Here is a 23,614-nt window from a genome sequence, read left to right as displayed (position 1 = left end):
GTATGCACTGGGCTCTGAGAAAATAGGGCTTTATGCATGTGCAAAAAGTGTAGCCCCATATTAGCCTGTGAAGTTGCAAACAGTCTAATCAGGGACAACACTTTCCGTCCAATCTGGATTTTTGTTTAGAACAAACTTTTTATAACGAAAAATTTCATAAAAGTGGAAAGTTTTGTCCCAGATTATCCTGTGATGACTGCACAGGCTATTCTGGGCTGACACTTTGCACACATGCATTAAGCCCTGTTCCTTTAGCAAGGTTTGTGTGCGCTTGCTTCTAAGCTGTGGTAAAAGACTGCCTGTGAGCCATGTATGGGGACATTTTAAATATGGCTCTCTAAAAAACTCTAAAATTTGCATATTTGGGCTTGTTTCATTTCCTTGCTGTTAAATGATAAAATAAGAAATCAGGCTAGGGTGACCTAACCCCTTGACTATGTAGGAAATGTCTGATTTCATGCAAATTTCTAATTGCTTCAGTTGTCATTTTCGATTGTTTGTTAAACTTGTTACAGATCAAAATTGCCTACCAGTATCTAAAGATACTAATTTGTATCCTTAGTCAGAATCATTTTTTTTGGAACATTTTCTTGTGGTTTAGCTTGATGTAATATAAAAATGATTATGTGTGTTACGTGATGGCAAGATTTTTTTTGCAAGTGCCAATTGCTCCTGTTGCTTCATAGGGGTGTGTCAGTCTGGGTAAACAAAGACCTGTAATCTATACCAAGTGTCTTCATCAAATGATTGCTATTAGTTATATGTATCAATTTATTTATTTAAAAGTTACTTGCAGTTGTATTTCAACCATAAACCTGTATGCCTTTCTAGGCTTATTCTCTTGTGGGCATGTCCATGTCAAATCTTTCATCCACGGCTTTCCACTCCAAGAAGAAAGCTGGCTCAATGGAGACCTTGAAAAAATCAATTACGGTTAGCACTGAAAAAGACATACCCAGCATGCTGTGTCACAATTACCTCCCTTTTTTGGTAACAGAAAAAGACATATCCCTGCATGAACTCTAATTTAAACAATGTTAGCATAGAAAAAGAAATGCCATTGCATGCTTTTGTAGTAATTACCTCTCATTTGTTACAGCTAAAAAAAGACATCCAGTTTGCTTTTGTCACAAGTGTTAGTGCTGTTAAAACACAGCTAGCATGCTTTATCATAATTATTTGTGTTGTTTTCACCCTGTTGTGCACTGACCTTTACTGCTAATATTGTTAGAGGTCACTGGGAAAACCAAGCTTAATAAATGTATGTTTATTATCATCCTCTGCAGTCTGCACAGGCTAATGAGGGAAACTAGATTCTACCTAGACTGGATTTTCCTGTAGAAGGGACTTCCTGTAAACAAAAATTCTATAAAGCTGATAGTGTCATCTCGGATTAGCCTTTGTGGTCTGTACAAGCTTACCTGGGGAGATACTTTATGTAAATGCATCAAGTCTGGTTTTCTCAATGTCTGACTCATATATATTGGTATATATCATGTTAACAATGTATTCCAGACGATAAAGGGCCATTTAGTGGAAGAATATTGTTGCTTCTAAGTGTTTAATTTTAGCTGGCAGGATCAGCAAGCATGAAGTATGGAGATAGGAACACATTACACTGTAACTCCAATATAACGCGGATAACGTGGTCCAAGCCACGCAACAGCCTTATAAACGGATCCACATTATAAGTTTTGAGCTCATTTATTGCAGGGGGCTATAGAAACAGGTATAGTATAGCCTATAATATAGGTCCTGTGTATTGCCATGCTGTGTTGTCATCCGCAAATACATGCATATAAACCGAATCGTATCGATAACAGTATACTTACTGCTTTTCTAATGTGCACTTTTATCCTATAATCCAACAAAGTTACAACATCACTTAAAAAAAAAATTATCTTGAAATTTATGACAATAAATATGTTTATTAATTTCATAAAAACAACTATATGCATACGCCATTTTTCAGAAGTTTAAAGAGAACAGTGCATTATGGGGCAGAGCTTTCATTGGACGAGCGAAATTAAATTTGGATTGAATGCAATACGATACATGTACAAAGAAATGTTTTATTGCGTCATACGCATCATGTAAAAACCGTGCTTCCCGGGGACTTTCTGGTAACGGGCAAAAATTTAAGTGAATCTCTGTTAACCAGTTTACTGCGTTAGCATGTCAATAAATGGTCTGGATTATTTAATGAATTTCTCGTATACGAACTGAAATATTAAATGACTAAATACTAGAATGTTAATGAAATGACAGAAAAACTTCAAAGCCGCTCCTTTAATATAGTCAAACTGCAATCATATCAAAGTAAGAATGCTTTTATCGTTTTGAATAACTTTAATTTTATAATTATCCCGCTTGCACTTAACTGATTGAAATTAGCGCACCGAATCGCTCTGATAGGGAATGCACGTAATAAACACTGACACACAAGTTTTTCACACCTTTATTGACATTACACAACATATTAATACCAATTAGCTGTCGGTGTTGTTTAACATCGAAGCGATTAAAATCGGTTCAACGGACAGTTGAATAAAGCAATCAAGATGTGATCGCCGCCATCTTTGAAATGGCTGAAAATACTTGAAGTTGCATAACATGGATTTGAATCAGACATGGAAGGTTGGAGAAAGAACGGGATCCAAGACCCACTCGCGTTATATTGGATTCAGCGTTATAACGGAGAGCGTTATATTGGAGTTACAGTGTATCTCCCTTAGTTCCAGAGATAGTTAGCAGAAAGTATAGGGCAATATATAAAATATTGACCATTTACATATATTTTGATTAAAATAAACAATTTGTGTGTGACATAATGAAATAAATTACATTGTATCATACAGTTGTTAAAAAAATTAAACATTGTTTGTGTGGACTAAAACATCCTCAAGTTCTGACACTTACAGTACAGCTAAGAGACAGGACAGTAGGTTTATTTCTAGCAAATGTTTAACTTTCAGCAACCCCAGTGGGCACATGACAGTTTTATGGTAACTCATCTTCACTGTAGTCACTTTCCTATGCATCATTCTATGGTGGGGTGTTTTGTCATGTTTGCCTCAGTGTGCTTTCTTTGTTACAAGGAGATTTGCTAAATTCTTGGTTCTTTATAGTATTGTTCTTTCTTCAAGCTTTCTATCGTATCGACTATTTGGAAAAAATAATACTGAATGTTTTTTTAAATGGTTTACTGTATTGAAAAATTTGTACTGGTAAGAATTCCTTTTTGTGATTAAAAAAAATCTTGTTTCTATTTGATTGCTGTGATAAAAAAATCCTGTCTTTAAGTTGAATTCTGTTTCTTAATGCGAACTTATGATCGATGCTTTTGGTATAAATGCTTTTCATCTATTGCTTTTTAAGGCTTCCTTCTTTTTCTTGTGCTTTTGTGTATAAGAGTAACTTAAAACAGACAACTACTTGGGTGTCAGTCATTAATGTGTATCCATTTGCTTTGATATTTTAAGAACAACATGGAACACTAGAATATTGTCAATTTAAATGTACAAATTTTTAGGATGCCTTGGTGTTTATGCCCCCGAAAGAGGGCATTTAGTGATCGGACCGACCGTCCGTCTGTCTTTTTGTCTGTATTTCCGTCACACTTTGGATTTAGGTTTCGCATTTAGGTTTCGAAAAATGGTCATCACTTCTATGTCCCTTCACATAGCAACTTGATATTTGGCATGCATGTGTATCTCATGGAGCTGCACATTTTGAGTGGTGAAAGGTCAAGGTCATCCTTCAAGGTCAAAGGTAAAAAAACATGTATCAAAGCGGCGCAGTAGTGGGCATTGTGTTTCTGACAAACACATCTTTTGTTGTCCTTTAATTTAAATCTGTGTCAAACATTGATAAACATACATGTATTTTATCTACTTAACATAACCAATTACAATAATAGACCATCGCTCTTAACCCATGAGCAGAATTGCATGCAAAAAATAATCACTGTCAGGGTGGAAAATAACTTTAAATTAGGTAGTATCTCACTTAAAAAAAATTTGTTTAGTTATTGGTGTTTCTTGCGCTTGCAACCTTTGCCATTTGCACCATATGTTTGTGTTTTTTCCTCCTCAGATATGATTTCTTCTTGAAGTTGCTTTAACAAATCATCAATCGTATTCAAATATTGACATATGCCCAAAATATTGAAACCTTGCATCACTATTACTTCAAACATTGTGAAACAATTTTCCATTTATTTTTAAGTTTATTTGGTCAGTCTTTATCTTTTGCTTCTTAATTTAACTAAAAATTTGTGATAAATTATTGAACTATACATCTTTATTATAAATATTAACATATTTTCATATTTGATATCTCTATTGACTTTTGCTACCGTTACACTTCAGTCAATGACTATCAAAATTTGCTTTGTGGTTTATGTTTGTTATAAAGAATGATTTTTAATTTTGTTATGTGCATTTATCAAGTATTAAAAAACACAATTTAATTGTATTGTTAATTCTGGTAATGCCTAGGTAGCAACAAAAATAAACCTCATAAAAATAGTATTACCCTGGTTAATACACATGAAATATAGCATTTTGATAAGGGTAATTTTTTTATAAACATAATATGTTTTTGCTTAAGTTTTGTGATCGTAATTATATTACATGTTGTTGTAGTTTCTGTTTGAATTGTATAATAAACTAGAATCTAGCTGTTGTGTTATAAATGTTACTATACAACCTAGAGTCTTACCTAGACCAAGGAAACCACTTCCTTCTAAGAACCTTTCTGTGCTTCCTCAGCCCGACCCCCACGGCAAGGGTAAGCGTGTCAGTGTTATTGTGGACCCAGAGGAGGTGGAACGAGAGAAACAGAAGGTGCAGCAGGAGGAACAGCTTGTCCTTGACCTAGTCGGTATGTTATCAAGTGGCTTTATTTGTCCTTGACCTATATGGTGGGTTACCCAGTGTTTTATATTGATCTTGACTTAGTTGGTATGTTATCCAGTCGTTTAGATTGCCATTGACCTAGTTGGTATGTTATCCAGTGGTTTAGATTGTCCTTGACAAAGTTGGTATGTAATCCAGTGGTTTAGATTGTACTTGGCCAAGTTGGTATGTTATTTAGTGCTTTAGATTGTCCATGACTTAGTTTGTATGTTATCCAATGGTTTAGATTGTCCTTGACTTAGTCGGTATGTTATCCAGTGGTTTAGATTGTCCATGACTGAGTTTGTATGTTATCCAGAGGTTAAGATTGTACTTGGCCTAGATGGTATGTTATCCAGTGGTTAAGATTGTACTTGGCCTAGTTGGTATGCTATACAGTGGTTTAGATTGTCCTTGACCTAGTTGGTATGCTATCCAGATGTTTAGATCAGGCTGTCAAGCGGTCATACTTTTTCCTACTTTTTCCTACTATTTCCTACTTTTTCATCAGGATCCTACTTTTTCCTATTTTTTTACCAAATCTTCCTACTATTCATACTTTTTCATTTTCAATGGAGAATTATTTTTTTCAAGAGTTTATTTAGTAAACTTGCAGGACGAATGAATCTATGGCATGACTGTATCCCTGTTAATGTGCATTCATCTAGATGAGACCTGATGAGACCTGACAACCCATGCTGACTGTCTGCTAGCACCTCTTCAGGAAGCATAAATATTTATTTCTTTGTAACTTTTGAAATTATTAACAAGTTTTTTTTTAAGTAACAATAGTGCCTTGTTTACTTCCTTAGCATTTGTACACTGCAGACTTCACTACCTTACACAGTTCCCAGTGATGCAAGAGCTGAGGGAACCCATTGTTTATTCCAGTTTTATTATGTTTCCATTGACAACAATTTGACCAAACCTTATGCATGTTTACATGATATTGCTGTTTGGAATGTAGAGATATAGAGATACATGTATTGTATGAGTGGTTATGTAATATGGAATTTATTACACAAGTTATTTGAAAAAGATAAAATGATGCTTTGCCGAGTTTTCATCATTTACAAATATAATGTAATAAATTCTGTATTACATGACAACTGATATGATGTTCTATTGATATCATAGGTACATCATGTTTAGTAATTAAAGATAAATGCACAGAGCCTAAATGCCCTGATACATTTTTATGCTCCTGGTAGGGTGGCATATAGCAGTTGTACTGTCAGTTCGTTTGTCTGTCTGTCTGTCTGTCTGTGTTTTTGTCCGAAAACTTTAATATGGGCCATAACTTTTGCAATATTGAAGATAGCAACTTGATATTTGGCATGCATGTGTATCTCATGAAGCTGCACATTTTGAGTGGTGAAAGGTCAAGGTCATCCTTCAAGGTCAAAAGTCAAATATATATAGCTTCAAAAAGTCAAAAAATACAATCCAATGGAAGTAATAAGCTTTAAGAGGGAGATAATTTCTAAACCTGCCAAATGATATATTGAAATTTTATTTCAAAGCGGCGCAATAGTGGGCATTGTGTTTCTGACAAACACAATTCTTGTCTAATGATGCCATAGCTAGTGAGGTAACTTTAAGGTGTTACAGCGTAGTATTAAAATTATTAAACGGCATTATTACACTCCCGCGAAGTCATCAATAATGTAAAAACCATTATTTGAAACTGAAATAAACAATATAGTGCAACTGTTTCATTGCCCAATCAATGATGTCATAAAAGATGTCAGGTGATAAGGTCTATCTCCAGTTGCATAATCTGCTCTGCAATGACCAGTCATTTTGAATGTAACTTAAGTCATTATAACTGCACCCTATTGTCAATTTAAAGGTTTCACGATGTAGCTGTAGCAGAGCATTGACACTGCTTTATATATTAGTATTCATATTGTACAACAAGTTAGTGTATCACTAAATAAATTTGGTCTTCTGCCTAAGGATATAACATGCACAATATATTACCATTTGTATATCAATACACAGAAGACCTCTAACCACTTATTTGATGATACACCAAAACGAACAGCATCTAATTATACTTCTTAATCAGGGTAGCTTTGCTTGAAACTTAATTATCATAGATACACTATAAGTGCTAAAATGCCTAGTGGGAAAACAAAGTTTTACCCTTCATGGATGGAGAAGTTGGACAACAGTGGAAAAACACTTGGATCATGGTGCAAGAGAGATACCGGCAATGAGTTTGCAAGATATTGTACTGTCTGCATGAAGTCCATCTCGTGTTGTAATTCTGGTGCTTATCAACTGATAAGTCAGGCAGATGGACAAAAACACAAGGAAAACATGAAATACATGCATGATAATTCACAAAAGCGTTTGTTTGGAAGTGCTCCAAAGCCAAGCAGCTCTCAGGGTGGTGGGGATAAATCTTTCTGTATGCAAGTACATCCATCACACGAGGAACAGATACAAAAGGCTGAAATCATCTGGGCCCTTAAGGTAGCTTCAAGTGGGTATCCATACAGAACATGTTATGGCACTCCTGCTCTGTTTCCAGCTATGTTTCCTGGACCTGTGGCTAAAAAATTAGTATTATGTATTCCTACTTTTGAGGGAAAAGTTCCTACTTTTTCCTACTTTTTTCCTTCTTTTCTTGCAAAAGTAGTTCCTATTTTTTCCTACTTTTTGAAAAAAGGTCACTTGACAACCTGTTAGATTGTACTTGTTCTAGTTGTATGTTATACAATGGTTTAGATTGCCCTTGGTCTAGTCGGTATGTTATCCAGTGGATTAGATTGTCATTTACCTAGTTGTGAGTTATCCATAGGTTTATACTGTCCTTTGCCAAGTTGGTATGCTATCCAGTGGTTTAAATTGTCCATGACTGAGTTGGTATGTTATCCAGTGGTATAGATTCTTCTTGACCTAGTTGGTATGTTATCCAGCGGTTTAGATTGTCCTTGACCTATATGGTGTGTTATCCAGTGTTTTATATTGAACTTGGTTTATTTGTTACCAAGTGGTTTAGATTGTTATTGACCCAATTTGTTATTTTTTCAGAGCTTTATATTGTTGTTTATCTTTTTCATCTATCCAGTGGTTAAGATTGTATTTTACCCAGGTGTTAAGATATACATTGTTTTAGATTTAACTAGACCTAGTTGGTGCATGATCCAATAGTTTTGATTGTCATTGACCAGATCTTGATGATTTTGAACAATTTTGAATAATGCTCTCTGAGGGGGATCTAACCCAATACTTCAATTTGTGTACAACCAGTGCAAAGGGCTTTAAATTGTGTGAAGCAAGTATATGGGGCTTTAAACTGTGTACAGCCATTATAGGGGCTTTAAATTGTTTATAGCCAATAGATGGGATTTAAACTGTGTATAGTCAGTATATTGGGCTTTAAATTGTGTACAGGCAGTACTAAAGGTATAACGTTCAAAGATTTTTCTAAACGTTTAAACGAAATTAAATAAATAAAACGTTACCGTTTAAACTGTATCCCTATGTCCATTAAAAAAGCATCAGTGCCATCGCATTTCCAAAATGAAAGTAGTAATTATTTCCGGAAGTTATATACAGTGCATATCCCATTCGCGCAATGACGTCATATTAAAACCAACTGTTCTCATGGGTGTCGAACTATTGGGTTACACTTTATCTACATACAGGCTGTAATATTTGTAACAAAGATGAATTAATATCGAACCACATTTATTCAATAAGAGTAAACAGGTTTTAAAATGTTCAATGTTTTATTTAAAAAGATGTACATCAAAACGAGTATCTGTTCATTAAATTAGCTGCATCAGGAATGAACTCGCTGGAGTGGTTTGCGGTAACCCGTCGTCTTGTAAAGGTTTTCTCACTAGATTTGTGGAGGAACACCAGTTTGTCCACTGATGAAGAGTTTAGGGACGCCCTAAGCTTAGTAACGGTAGCTCCAGCAGCGGAAAACACTCGCTTCGATGGTACAGAAGTTGCTGGCACGCTGCTCAATTTTCTTGAAAGAATTGCAAGATGGGGATAGGTGTCCATGTTCAATTTCCACCACAGAAATGGACTTTGACTTAATGGGACAGCTTTATCACACACATAACAATCAAGTTCTTCGGCACCATTTTACAGTGTAGCACTGGTTGTTGTCTGGAAATATCCACATAACAAAAATGCCATTTCATCTTGGCCAAGTTTTGATCGCTTGCTTGGCCCTGGTTGAGAGATTATATTTGGGCTATCGGAGGTTGGTTGAGACATCGGTAACTGTAAAGTGTCCACATGCTGAAGCAAGCTCTCATGAACCAGTTTCCCCTGGGGCTCTGTCAAAAAAACGGCAATGATCTGTTCCTGGGGTCAAGAAAAGTGCATATGACCGGCAAGCTTGATGTGATTTCGTCACTGTCAATGTGATACCTTTTCACCAAATCATAGTGCACGTCTTTCTTGAATTTTGCAACAGCTGGAGTGCCTTGTTCATTCTCAGCGAGGTGATGGTTTATTATACTGAAAAGTATCGGGTAAATACCACCGACGGTAGGGTACAGCTCTGAACACATTGTTTTAAAACCGGGACCAGACCCTCAATTATTTTCAAGAGAACGCGCATTCAGCAATTTTTGTTAAGGCTGGGTCGTGTAACATGGCATACACCGGTAGATACTGTTTGAGAAGCCTTTCGAGCATGTCGTATTTTGAATTTCAACGTGTTTTGCAGTCAATGATTAAGCTGTTTTCCTTGGACTCCATTTGCTTTTGTTTTTCTTCAAGTGCATTTGAGACGACAACGGAAGTGTTTTACTAATCTTTTGCATGAAACCAATGCCTTTTGGATGGTCTCCGACTTCTCAAACCCACTGTGAATGGAAAATTCTAGCCTGTGTCCAAAACAGCGTACCTGAGTCCACTGAAGTTGTTATATGCACGCCACCATATTTGACGCATTGTCAGTTACAAAAGCGGAAACATGCTCATCTCTTATCCCAAATTTCTGGGTTATCAATTTTATTTCCGCATGCTGTATTTTCTGCAGTGTGTCGCTCTTTGACAGCTCTAGTGGCCAACACTCTGCTGAGGTAATTCCAATCTGCAAACAGAAAATGGAATACATTAAACATCTCCTTACACGTTTAAATTACGTTGTTTTTTTTACAAGATACTTTATCATATTTTGGCATAATACTTAAGTCAAAATTCGAATTTCACTAACGTGATGAGGTATTTTTTCCTACATCCAAATTGACAAACTCGTACATGATGTATATTTGCTTACTAAATCATTGCATCACTACAGAAAACTTAAAATATGCCCTATTTCATAATAAACATGCTGACAAAGTAAATGTAAACTTTCAAATAAATGATTAATGCACAGTAATGTGCAGTGGTTTCCATAAACTGATTTTGGTAGGAAATTATGTTATTAAAAATATATCAATGACTTTATAGTTTGTGCTTACAATGAAGTGACAAGTTACTGTAATATAGCCCTCCATTGCAAGGCTAGTCCAATGGTCCAATGTCAGTGCCACACCAGCCTGCATGGATAATACGATTAGCAGTTCGCTTTTTTCTGACTCATACATTTTTGTAACGTTAGTTGACACTGTGCTAGGGCCAGGCACGTCATATGACGGCTTAAGCTCTCAACAAAAGTCAATGGAACCTTCTCCATTTACAATGGAAATAGGTCAAAGATCTCCCACACACATGAGGGCTAATTTCTCTGTGCAAACTATCCATTTTTGCTGAGTCATCGTGGGTTTGGCAAATCAGCTTCCGCTGCTGTTTCTCACTATCGTCTGCGGACGTTTTAGTTGCATCCAGTCGCACAGTCTTGTGAACCATGTGGTTCGCCATGGTCCCCGTACTTCCACCTTTGTATGACAATTCGGTTGCACACAAGTTACATTTAATCTTCTCTTTTCCGCATACTTCGATTTTAGTAAAAAAGCTCCAATACGGAGATTTTTTCCGCTACCTGTCTTGTTCGCCATTTCTCTAAAAATAAATGCAAATAAAGAAACGGTTGGAAAATTTCCTTGTGCACTTCGTGCGAAATGCGTCAAATGTTCAAGACAATTCGGGGCATGCTCATGCAACAAATAGCGGGAAAATTTTCTGGAGCACTTTGTGCCGACGCGCGTTAAATATTCAAGACGTCTAGTCCGTACATAGTGTGCGCGTTAAATATTCAAGACGTCTAGTCCTGTACATAGTGTATTGTCATGTTTACGGCAGCTTTGCAACTTCGTAACGTAATGAACTAAAATGGATTCTGTTGATATTGACTGTTGTTTAAACGTTTACTGTTTTTGTTAACGTTTTTTAGCAAAACACGAAACGCGATCAGTTAAATGTGATACCCTTAGCCATTACATGGGGCTTAAAATGTGTCAAATTGTAAACAGCCAGTACATGGTGCTTTAATTTGAGTACAGCCAGATCATTTGGCCTTAATTTGAGTACAGTCAGTACATGTGGCTTTAAATTGTGTACTGCCAGTTTATAGGGCTTTAAATTGTGTACTGCCATTTTATTGGGCTTTTAATTGAGTACAGCCAGTTTATGGAACTTAAATTGTGTACAGCCAGAATACGTTGTAAAAGCAAGGTTTATCCCCTGGAGATGTTATTCTTGTTTTATAATGATCACATGTACATGTTTGCTTTCTAGTGTCATAATGTCCCCTTGTACAGACTTACCTTAAAGTGTTCACAGTTTGTAATCTGGTGGTTGTAATATTTTATTCAATCCATAGTTGCAATGACTCCACCTCACAGCCTTTCCTTCTTGGACATATGATCACTTTGTTTTGAACAAAACATACGATTATTTGGGATCATAATATTGTGTAACTAGTACCATAGTATAGGAAACGGTTTCTGGACTTATTTACTATTCAATGACAAGCTGATACCAAAGACAACAATGAATATAGGTGGGACAACCTTGCACAACTAAATGTCAGGAACATGTGTTTACATGTGTGAAAAATCTTAATATTTTAGGAATGGTTTATTCACATAAGAATTCATACCTAAGTATGTCAGTTCATTCAATATTAAAGGTCTTTGTACGTGTCATATCTTGATTGCTGTTCAAAGTATTTGCTGAAAACATATACTCCATCTTCACTATCAATTTCTTAAATAGGAGAACACTTGTAATTTGACAGAATAATGTCTCATGTGTAACTTAGAGATGGTCGATGAACATATCAATCTATTTATTGGCCATGTTACATTACTGATGAGACATTTCTACCTATTGGCCCTGTTACACTACTATAGTCATGTCTATCTATTGGCCATAGTGATGTTCTTAATTCCCATGAGTAACATTGACTGACACAATTATTATTTCCAGTGTATTTCATACCACTATTAATATTTCTCTTAACTAATTACCTTTCCAGCCTATTTCCGTGACCACGTCTACGAAGCCGTGCTTACAGCCACGTCACGCTCCCTGGCCTTGCTGGCAGAGTCAACAGGCTGTGACAGTGAGGTGGTACGGGTGATCTCTGCGATGTCAAACCAGTCTCAGTCGAGTGGCAGCAGCTCCCCGTCTCCACGCCAACAGTGGGGCAGTCGTCACGGCAGCCGGTCAGCCACGCCTGACCAAGGCGAGGGTGGGCGAGTTCCCAACTATGACCGCCCGATGTCCAGTCTCTCTCAACTCTCCAATATGACCTGGACCACGGAGAAGTCACACCAGGTCACATACCTCCAGTAAGTAGCAAATATTGCGTGGGGTGAGGGTGAAAATAAGGATATTATTATCGTTCTGACAAAACAGGCCTTAATGCATGTGTGTAAGTATCAACAAAGACTGCACAGGCTCTTCAGGGACAACACTTTTAGCCTAAACTGGATTTGTGCTTAAAAGAGATTTCCTTTAAACAAAAAATACTATTAAAGCGGAAAATGTCTACCCTGATTAGACTGCACAGGCTAATCTGGGACGACACTTTCGGCAGATTCATTAAGCCCAGTTTTCCCATAACGAGGCTCACATGTGATGCCTGTGCTCTGCTGCAGGTTTGAGGTGGAGGTAAAATTCAGCATTCCTACCATCATTGTGGAGCCTACGCTTGACGTGTCCCAGACCGCCATAGCTGACATAGCCAAGGCCATACTTGACGCTAACAGAGGTAAGCAGTCTCTATGATTTTCTGTACACGATTGATAAGTTTAGTGTTTCATTAAAAATAGCAAGTTATTGAACCAAATGTCTTGTATTTAATTTGATTTTATCCCATCATCATCATATCAAAATTCTAACACTGCTGAGTGTAATGCTTTGATGTATTCCCCCAAAACTAGTTGACCCTTTTCCTCTCATAAGCAAATTGAAAATGGCTATATGCGACCACCATTACACCTGAGCAGTCTGCAGGTAAATGACAGTCTGTTCAGGTTTTATGCTGTTTGCTGCCCATCAGTATCTTGTTTGGAAATGAAGCCTTTAAAACTTCTAAAAAAAAACTAACAAATCTAGTAACAAAAGTCTTCAATAAAATTTGATTTTGTAAGGGCTAACAAACTCATCAAAATGCGTATCTGAGCAAGAACGGGTTCGGTGCCAAAACATAAGTCACCCAGTCTGTTCATACCTACCGTACAATTCCCATTATTTGTGTCTTGTTCTGAGAAAACTGGGCATAATGCATGAGCGTAAAGTGTCGTCCCAGATTAGCCTGTGCAATCCGCACAGGCTAATCTGGGACTACACTTTCCGCTTAAACTAGATTTTTGGTAAAAAGGGACTTCCTTTAAACAAAAAATACCATTAAAGCGGAAAGTGTCGTCCCTGATTAGACTGTGCAGACTGCACAGGCTAATCTGGGACGACACTTTACGCACATGCATTAGGACCGGTTTTCACAGAACACGACTCATTTGCCCACAATGGCCTTGTTTGCTCCCAGGTATCGTGTGGACCAGTGAACGAGGGGAAGAGAGTTTCTATGAGCTCATTTCTGATGACGAGAACGTTGGCTTTATGATGTCACAACTGGCTAATGTGGTGCAAGGTAACACAGTGCATTTATAAGAGCCACATTTTAGGAAAACAGACCTTAAAGTGTCTTCCAGATTAGCCTTTGCAGTTTGTCAACACTTTGTGCGTTTTTTTATATTTTTCATTTAAAGGATGTATTTTCTAAATAAAATTCAGTGTCAACAGAAAGTATTGTTTCTGATAAGCCCGTGCGGACTATCTGGGACGACACTTTACGCAGATGCATTAATCCCAGTTTTCCTAGAATGTGGCTCATTAAATTAACAATTATATAATCATTGCCGCTTGATCCTTAAATCATGCTTCGAATGTTTGTTGATGTGTTTCATTTCTTGTTTCTTCCGCAGACCTAGCTAGAGTTTGTGACGAATGAACTCCTGATCTGCTTCAAAACTAAGTTTAAGAATATTTCATATATTTTTTTGCATACTTTGGGGTTCAGTTGAACATTCTTCAAGTTGAACATTTGCTTAATAAAAGATACAAAATAAAAAAATACACAACTCTACTGTACCTACCAAAACTGTTTGGATGCGCGTTAAGTCTTTCCACCTATAGATAGGTGTCATACTACTGATCTGTGAACTCCTTAAAAGATTCTGCGGTAGTGAAATAAAATAATGACACAATTGTTTGTGTCTTACGCCTATTAAGACTTGGTGTGATTTGTATTTCTCGTGTGTCTGTAGATATATTTCCTATTCTTGAATCCTCTTCAACTTCTTCTACTCTATTAAGCTAACATGCCCACAGAACTTGCCTAAAGTGTCATCCCAGATTAGCCTGTGCAGTGTGCACAGGCTAATCAGGGTCGACACTTTCCACTTAAGCTTGATTGTTGTTTAAAAGAGACTTCCTATTGTTGCATGTGAGTAGATCTGGAGCCCGTGGTGAACAAGCACCTGTTCCACTTCTCCTACTACAACTTCCTGTGGAAGGATGACATGCATGGAAACTTCAAGGAGTTTATCACAAAGGACCCAGGCATGTTTGCCATCAAGAAGGAGGTAGAAAGGTACGCGTTGTCCTTCAGCTGTTGTTTGATGATGAGTGATGAAATATACACAATGTATAAGAGAGTCTGTGAGACCGTAAAGTTTGTCCTAATTATAATCCAAACAAGTTTGAAACTTGGTCTCATGGGGTCACAAACTAGTTTCGGTTCAAAACAAGATTAACTCTTTGAAATTATCTCACCTAAGAAAAATTTATAAATTAATTTATTAATTAATATGATTGTTCATGATTCACAAGACTAGCTCCATATAAGCCTCTTTCTGGTAAAACTTGGGTAAATAATGTTAAGGCTACTCTGGGACAAAACTTTCCACTTTGACTGGATTTTCTTTTAGAAGAGACTTTGTTTTAACAAAAAAATTCAATAAAAGCAAAAAGTATTGTTCCTCATTAGCCTGTGCAGATTGCACATGCATTAAGGCCAGTTTTCCCAGAAGGAGACTCATATGTGACTTCTGCAGGTTCCTGTACATAGAGAAGAAGGTCCTGGGTATCCCGCGGGTGTTGTCCGTGGGCCCAATCTGCCTACAAACTGACCCTATCAAGGACGCCCTACACGGCTTCTCCATGGCCTGGAAGACACAGTTTGCATCCATACTCCATGAGGAGGCCAAGGTAGGTACCATTGCACAGGCTGGTCTGGGGATACGCTAGCTGCATATGGTCCGAGACCCATTTTCACATAATGTGGATCTTTAAAGAAATATAAGGTATTATTTAAAGGTACCAAACTTGTGACACTGTCTAATTCAATATAATCGATATTAGTTATTATAAATGGCTTTGTCTTATCTCGGAAATGATAGTATTATATAAAATTAAAAATATAGATATTGTTCAATCATTCTCAGGGCCTGCACTGCCATTTGCCAAGTTAGCAAATGGCTACACATTAGAAAATTTGGCTCAAGAAATTTCTGCTTTAACTTTTTCTTCATAAAACCCCATAAAACAGATAAAATGTGAAGAATTTCTGTGTTCTACCCTAAATTTGGCTAAGGAAAATTTGAGCCAGTGGGAGCTCTGATTGTTATTATACCCCCATTACTGGTAATGGGGGCTATATAGGAGTCACTTTGTCGGTCTATCTGTCGGTCCGTCCAGAAATTTCATCCCATCTTCACCAAATTTGGTCACAAGTTGTATCTAGATGATGTCTAGGTCAAGTTTTAATATGGGTCATGCCAGGTCAAAAACTAGGTCACGGGGTCACTTAGTGTGTTTTAAACCGAAAGTTTGTCCGCACCATAACTATGTCATTTATTGTATTAAAATAACTTGGTATATTTGTTCACCATCATGGGACGGTGTGTTCGTATGAAAAAAGTAAGTTGATATGTCCAAGGTCACACTTGGGGTTCAAAGGTCAAATGCTTGTCCGGGTCATAACTTTGTAATTAATTGTGAGATTTTAAAACCTTTTGGCAAATTTGTTCACCATCAGTGGACGGTGTGTCGCGCGAAAGAATTACATCGATATCTCCAAGGTCAAGGTCACACTTTGAGTTCAACGATCATAAATTAGCTTGTCCGGGCCATAACTATGTCATTCATTGTAAGATTTTAAAATCATTTGGCACATTTGTTCACCATAATTGGATGGTGTGTTGCCCAAAAGAATTACGTCGATATCTCCAAGGTCAAGGTCACACTTAAAGTTCAAAGGTCAAAACTGGCCATAAATGAGCTTGTCCGGGCCATAACAATGTCGTTCATTGTGATATTTAAAAATCATTTGGCACATTTGTTCACCATCATTGGAGTGTGTGTCGCGCGAAAGAATTACGTCAATATCTTCAAGGTCAAGGTCACACTTTGAGTTCAAAGGTCAAAAATGACCATAAATGAGCTTGTCCGGGCCATAACTATGTCTTTAATTGTGAGATTTTAAAATCATTTGGCACATTTGTTCACCATCATTGGATGGTGTGGCGCGCGAAAGAATTATGTGATATATCCCAGGTCAAGGTCACTTTTTTAGTTCAAAGGTAAAAAATGGCCATAAATGAGCTTGTCCGGCCCATAACTATGTCGTTTTTGGTGAGATTTTTAAATCGTTTGGCTCTTTTGTTCACCATCATTGGACGGTGTGTTGCTCGAAAGAATTAGGTAGATATCTCCAAGGTGAAGTTCACACTTTTAGTTTAAAGGTCAAAAATGGCAATAAATGATCTTATCTGGACCATAACTATGTCATTCATTGTGAGATTTTAAAATGACTCTGTACATTAATTTTGTTCACAGTCATTGGACGGCGTGTCATGGAAAAGAATTCAAGAGTTCAAAGGTCAATATGGCTGCAAATAATAATGGCATAACAATTCATAAAAATTGCCATAAATTACATTTATGCGGCACGTGGGGGTATAAGTCACGTCTGTGACAAAGCTCTAGTTTTCTTTGATTTCATTGGTTGAAGAATTTTACACAAACACATTTTAAGAACAAAGTACTGACAGTACTGGTGTGACGATGATTTTGAAGAGGATGGATATAAAAGCATCAATTTAAGTTTATCTACATCACCACAATTGTGTGTATGGGTACGAAAATTTTGAGTACGAAAAAAATGGGTACGAAAATTTTGGGTACAAATATTATGCCCCAAAAAAATGGTACGAAAAAAAATTGGTTACGAAAAAAAAAATTGGTAGGAAAAAAAAATGGGTACGTGAAAAATTTGGGTACGAAAAAAAATTGGGTACGAAAAAACAACTTGAATACGTAAGTTCGCCCATGAAAACATGGTAAGGTTAACTAAATCTCCGCGATATGACCTAATATGTGTTTAAAACAGAAAACAATATCCAACAAACGAATGAATTATCAAACATAGCATGTGCACTGATGTGGCTCTGTAATTTCTGTTTGAAAAGTTTATTAAATTTTTAAAATGAGAGAGCACGCATAAGAGCGAGTTTCATAGATGTCGCACGGCTATTATGCGGTTAATATACCATACTTGCTATAACGTTTACAAATGGCAGGTTCGAAATAAAATAATTTGTTTTCTTTACACTCATGATCGCGTTAAACGTGAATTATACACGTTTTCATTTGCAATTTGATTACAGAAGTACGTCAAATGTCAAATACACTACAGAAAATGCATAGTTGTTTCATTGATCTATAAACATATAATGGATTGAATATAACTGATTTAAAATTAACGTTTTCAAAATAGTATTAAATCTTTTTCCCAGAATATATGCTATCCTATTTATAGATGAGCTTCCTTTACCTTTATCAATGATAATCAGCGAGGTATGCCGATAAGAAAAATAATTGCGAGAAAATATCGCGCAAAACAGTCAGTACGTCAACTTCTTCCTGGTTTTTCTCTGGAAATGACGTCAGCGCCAAATGGGTCAAAATCGTTTGTATAATTATAATTAATATAGAAATAGCCGACAACAACTGATTTAGCATTTCCCGGGTATGGTAGAAAAATCAAGCTATCTCAATCGGACTGGCTCGGTCTTTTACATAGGTCGCCATTGTGAATAATTTTTTCATGGTATGATAACTTAGACAACCGCTTCGCAGCATTGTCAATGACCTATGCAAATTGCTTTTTTTCATTTCAGAATAAGATATCCACTAATTTATGCGTCCACAAAAAAGTCATTTATTGAAAAAGCACACGATTTCATGCAGAGGAATACTAATTATTTTACAGTATTTCAGGCATTAAAACTCAGTTATGGAACCAAAACAACTTATTAGACTTCTGTTTACTTACAACAATAAGGCTGTTTAAGAGCATGTGAAAGCAAACCTTTGTCTCTGTACAGAAAAAGCTTGACCAGGCAGTGCTGTACCGTTCTAACGTGCGGAATCGTCTTGAGCTTCACGTGCAGACCCTGGATCAGCTTAACAGCACGCTGCATCTACTGGAGGAACTGAGGGACATGGAGAACAAGATAGACGCCATCTACCTGCCCATAGGTATGTAACAAGATAGACGCCATCTACCTGCCCATAGGTATGTAACAAGATAGACGCCATCTACCTGCCCATAGGTATGTAACAAGATAGACGCCATCTACCTGCCCATAGGTATGTGACAAGATAGACGCCATCTACCTGCCCATAGGTATGTAACAAGATAGACGCCATCTACCTGCCCATAGGTACGCACACACTGCCGTTTTATTTCAATATAAGTCACTAGTAAAACTTGGTCATATGGTATTTCATTTGACATTTATGTTATTTTATATGAGTTGAGTTCTAGGAAAACTGGGCTAAGTCCATGTGCGTTAAGTGTCATCGCAGATTAGCCCGTGCAGTCTGATCATGGACAACACTTTCCGCTTGTACGGAATTTTTTCTTTAAAGGAAGCATCATCTAAGCAAGAATCCAGTCTAGGCAGAAATTGTTGTCTCTTGCAGACTGCAAAAGCTAAACTGTGATGACACTTAAGACACATGCATTAAGCCAGGTTTTTTCCAGAATGCTGCTTAAAAGAATGCTCATTGAGTACTTAATATATAGAGCACTTAAGCTGGCATTACCTGAACATCACATGGGATTACCAAGGCTGTGTAATCATTTGCTTTAAAGTGAATCCATCTCCATTATTTGTCTCAGTATTTAAAAGTACTAAATTGAAACCAAACAACAATAATATACAACCTGATAGCTAGATGATTCAAACAACAATATCACAAACTTTCTTACAGCTTAATGAAAAATCTTTCATATAGCTTAACGATTAAATTTTAAATTACAACAACATTTTAATGCAACAAAACAGGCTAATCAGTGACAAGACTTTCAGCCGACATATGATTTTTGTTTAGGACAAACATTCTTTAAACGAAAAATTCTATAAGTGGATAGTGTCATCTCTGATCCGCTTGTGTTCACAGCACACGCTAATCTTGGATGACATTTTACGCACATGCACAAGTCTTATTTTGGTACTGTATCTGCAGAGACGATGTACGACAAGCTGCGCGAGTTTGAGCTGCGTCTGCCGCGCAGTGAGGTGGAGGAAGTGGACGCGCTACGGGAGAACTGGTTTGAGCTGATGGGCCTGGCTGAGACAGTCAGGGAGGTACTGCTCAAGGAGAGACGGGGAGCCTTCCAACAGGAACTGGACAAGCAAGTCAAGGTGGGGGGTATTTATGTTTGTGGTTAAGACATAAAAATTCTTTGAGTATGGTTGGTATTTTTGAAAACCACTCATTTTTTGGAAAAAAAATACTTTTCTTTTTTTTGCACGGCAGACACTTTTCTTGGACTTTAAAAAAGTATTTTTTATGACAATAACTTAATATTTATGTTTGTATTTATTTTGAAACATAAGGGAATAATAAGGATGCATAAACATGAGATAAAAGTGTGTTTTCCTAAAAAATGTTCTTGAGTTAATTACAAAACAAAATATGCTAAAAAGGCTTTTCCTGATGGTACCTTGAAAAGTTTTTGAACAATAATTATGCAAATTTGGAAATTTTAGCTTGCAAGCAATTATGGCCGTTTTACTTTTTTTTTGTATATATCAAAAAAAGAAGAGAATGTTGTAACTAAAACATAAATCAGGTCATCCTTCTTTTACAAAATCAAGAACAAAGCAGACATGCATGACAAATATCAATACAGAAATAATATAATATCAGTAAACACAAATATTTATGCTCACACACTCAATAAAAAATGAATACAATAATACTCTGGTTAAATGTAGTAGGTGAAAAACAACAACAAATCTTGCCATGTACTTGTATCAATTTTAAGTATATTAAAACTACAGGTTTTGGAAGCTTTTTTTTTAATGCATCATCATCATCATTCCCTTGACTTGTCTGGCTGTTTGGGGCAAATGAGGGAGAAAAACAGAGATCCTTAGCCTGTCTTATCTGTTGTGGGCTGCTGGGAGTAGCTCATTCACGAGTGAGGTTAAAATGCACAGATAAATATAAATCTTGACGAAATGTAGACCATTATTATTTAATATTTTTCCAGACGTTCGTAGTGGAGGTGATCCAGTTCCGCAATGCATTCGACGCCCAGGGACCGGCTGTTCCTGGCATACCACCCTCGGACGCCGTGTCCCGGCTCCAGGACTTCCAGCAACGCTATGGACTCTATGACTCCAAGAGGAAGACTCTGGACTCGGTCTCAAAACTCTTCGGTATCCCGTGCAAGCCTTTCAATGAGCTCGACAAGACCGGAGAGGTCAGTAGAAATTTTGATGCTCCATACAAGCGTTAAGTGTAGTCCCTGATTAGCCTGTGTGGACTGCACAGGCTTATCTGGGTCAACACTATATGTCTTGAAACTCGTTGGTATCCCTAAAGCCTTAAACAAGATCGGAGAGGTCGGTGGAGGTTATTTGCCTTAAATTATGAAATGCTTAATCTAATGCACCCGTGTTACCTTTTCAATAGCTGTACCTTTGAAAAATATTTTAGTATGAACAAGTACATTTATACATCTGCTAATCACAGCTGATATAACTGTTAAGCTGTCATGCTGTGAATTATATATTTATCATAATTATCATTATCACCAAAATGATTATCAACATCATCATAACTATTAGCATCATCTTCATCATCATAATTATAATCATCATCATCACCATGGTCATCATAATGATCGTCATCATCATCATCACCAGTACCACCACCAACAACAACACTACCCACTAAACTTGATCTGGAATGACACTTTAGGCACAGCCATTACATTTGTTTAAAATGTAATCATCATCAGTATCATCATCATCCACCCTGACCTGTGTATGGTTTCCTTACAGGAGCTGGACCTGCTTAGTCAGCTGTATGGCCTGTTCCAGAAGTTCATTCGCTTTGACACGCGCTTCAGGGACACCCTCTGGGGCGAGGTGGATCTAGATGCCTCCTATAAAGAGGTTGTACACTCTCGCTCATTCTACTCTACTCTTAGCCTCATTCTGGCAAAACTGGGCTTTATGCATCTGTGTAAAGTGTAGTCCTTGACAAGCCTGTGCAATCTGCACAGGCTAATCAGGAATTACACTTTTTCCGCCTAATGTGGATTTTCAGGTAGAAGAGGCTTTCTTTAAAGGAAATTTAAAAAAAGGTGAAAGTGTCGTCCCTGATTAGCCTGTTCAGACTGCACAGGCATATCTGTGATTAATCTTTAGGCAAATGCATTAAGTACGGTTTTACAAAAACAAGGCAAATGAGAGAGACTGTCTGTGGATAAATGATTACTGTTACCAGAAGGTTTTTTTATGACTTAACTTTGTTGTTGTTGGTATGTTTTTGTATTTTGCCTATTATGTTTTGAGAGATGTTTGCCCTAAAATACATGACGATTTAAAATGGAGACACATGGGATTACCTTTGTTTTTAAATAAATACCTTTTACCTCTGATTTGTAAACATAATTTTTGTTATGCGTGTTTGCTTTTGTTAATGGAAGTCACCATTCCAAAATGAGAATAAAACAATTATAATTACAACTCATATTCATATGTCATTTGTTAACGCAATTTTTTTTATATACTTTTAATTGAACACATATAGTTCCCCTTGCAGCCAACTTCCTTCTGTTAAATGAAGTCAAATTTTTAAAGAACATAAACCTTTTCCCGCTCAGAAGCAAAGTGAAAATGGCTATATGTAACCAGCATAAAACCAGAACAGCCTGCGAGTGACTAGAGAGCTGTTCAAATTTTATGCTTTTTGGTGCTCATCAGTATCTAAGGATTGGAAAGTTGGAAATGAAGGCTTTAAAACTTGAATCTAGTAAGAAAGTTCTGAAATTTAACGAGATTTTCTCATGAACTAAAAACGAGTCAACGTGGGTATCTGAGTGGAAAAGGGTTAAAGTGCATACAACAATCTTCATTCTTGTTATTCATGTGCAAATGCTCTGTTGCCAGATTGAGAGCTACTGGGACGAGTGTCTTGCCTTGCCCAGCAAACTGAAGGACTGGGACGCCTATAATGACCTGAAAACCAAGCTACAGACTTACCTTGAGGTCTTCCCACTGCTCAATAGCCTGGCTGCCAAGGTACGTCACTCTAGGATGCCTCAATCTTTTTCAGTTTTGAGTTGTTCCCCTTTGCTACAAAAATATGTTTCTGACAGTTATGTGCACAATTCTTGTGTCTCTTAAATGAAATGTTTACATGTTAATGAATTGGTGGTTGAGAAAGCATTGTTGGTAGTATAAACAAGATATAAAGAAATATTGTTAGCCTGTCAAATGATTTCTGTGCAGGGATAACAATGCACTGGTCATGGGAGAGCAATCTTAAATTTCCTTGAACTTATTTAGCAAATTTCTTGACTGGAACATAAATTGACTCTGATTAGAATGTTTACATCTATTTGTCCTCTTACTATTGGATATGCAATTATCCTTTCAAAGTATTTGCAGTTGTTTATGATTATGCCAGGGAAGAGTTGCATAATTAATATGAGTCACGTTTTGAAAAAACTGGGCATAATGCATATGCGTAAAGTGTCGTCCCAGATTAGCCTGTGCAGTCCGCACAGGCTAATCAGTGACGTCACTTTCCGCTTTTATGACATTTTTCGTTTAAATTAAGTCTCTAGTTAGCAAAAAATCCAATTAAGGCAAAAAGTGTCGTCCCTGATTAGCCTGTGCGGACTGCACAGGCTAATCTGGGACGACACTTAACGCACATGCATTAGTCCCAGTTTTCTCAGAACGCAACTCAAT

General features: G+C 37.0%; 1 protein-coding gene across 1 annotated transcript in view; it reads left to right on the top strand.

Annotated features, from left to right (window-relative positions):
• LOC127853503 (uncharacterized) overlaps positions 1 to 23,614 on the top strand; it is a 201,866-nt gene that overhangs the window by 37,093 nt on the left and 141,159 nt on the right. The window contains exons 18-29 of the mRNA XM_052388058.1: positions 832 to 933; positions 4,773 to 4,884; positions 12,301 to 12,616; positions 12,926 to 13,038; positions 13,816 to 13,920; positions 14,784 to 14,922; positions 15,386 to 15,539; positions 18,719 to 18,872; positions 19,866 to 20,044; positions 20,899 to 21,111; positions 21,695 to 21,808; positions 22,808 to 22,939. Coding sequence (XP_052244018.1) covers positions 832 to 933; positions 4,773 to 4,884; positions 12,301 to 12,616; positions 12,926 to 13,038; positions 13,816 to 13,920; positions 14,784 to 14,922; positions 15,386 to 15,539; positions 18,719 to 18,872; positions 19,866 to 20,044; positions 20,899 to 21,111; positions 21,695 to 21,808; positions 22,808 to 22,939 — 1,833 coding nt within the window. The remainder of the gene's footprint in view (positions 1 to 831; positions 934 to 4,772; positions 4,885 to 12,300; positions 12,617 to 12,925; positions 13,039 to 13,815; positions 13,921 to 14,783; positions 14,923 to 15,385; positions 15,540 to 18,718; positions 18,873 to 19,865; positions 20,045 to 20,898; positions 21,112 to 21,694; positions 21,809 to 22,807; positions 22,940 to 23,614) is intronic.

The sequence above is a fragment of the Dreissena polymorpha genome, chromosome 12 (assembly GCF_020536995.1).
Source record: "Dreissena polymorpha isolate Duluth1 chromosome 12, UMN_Dpol_1.0, whole genome shotgun sequence".
Classification (NCBI taxonomy): domain Eukaryota; kingdom Metazoa; phylum Mollusca; class Bivalvia; order Myida; family Dreissenidae; genus Dreissena; species Dreissena polymorpha.
This window is presented reverse-complemented; position numbering and strand designations above follow the sequence as displayed.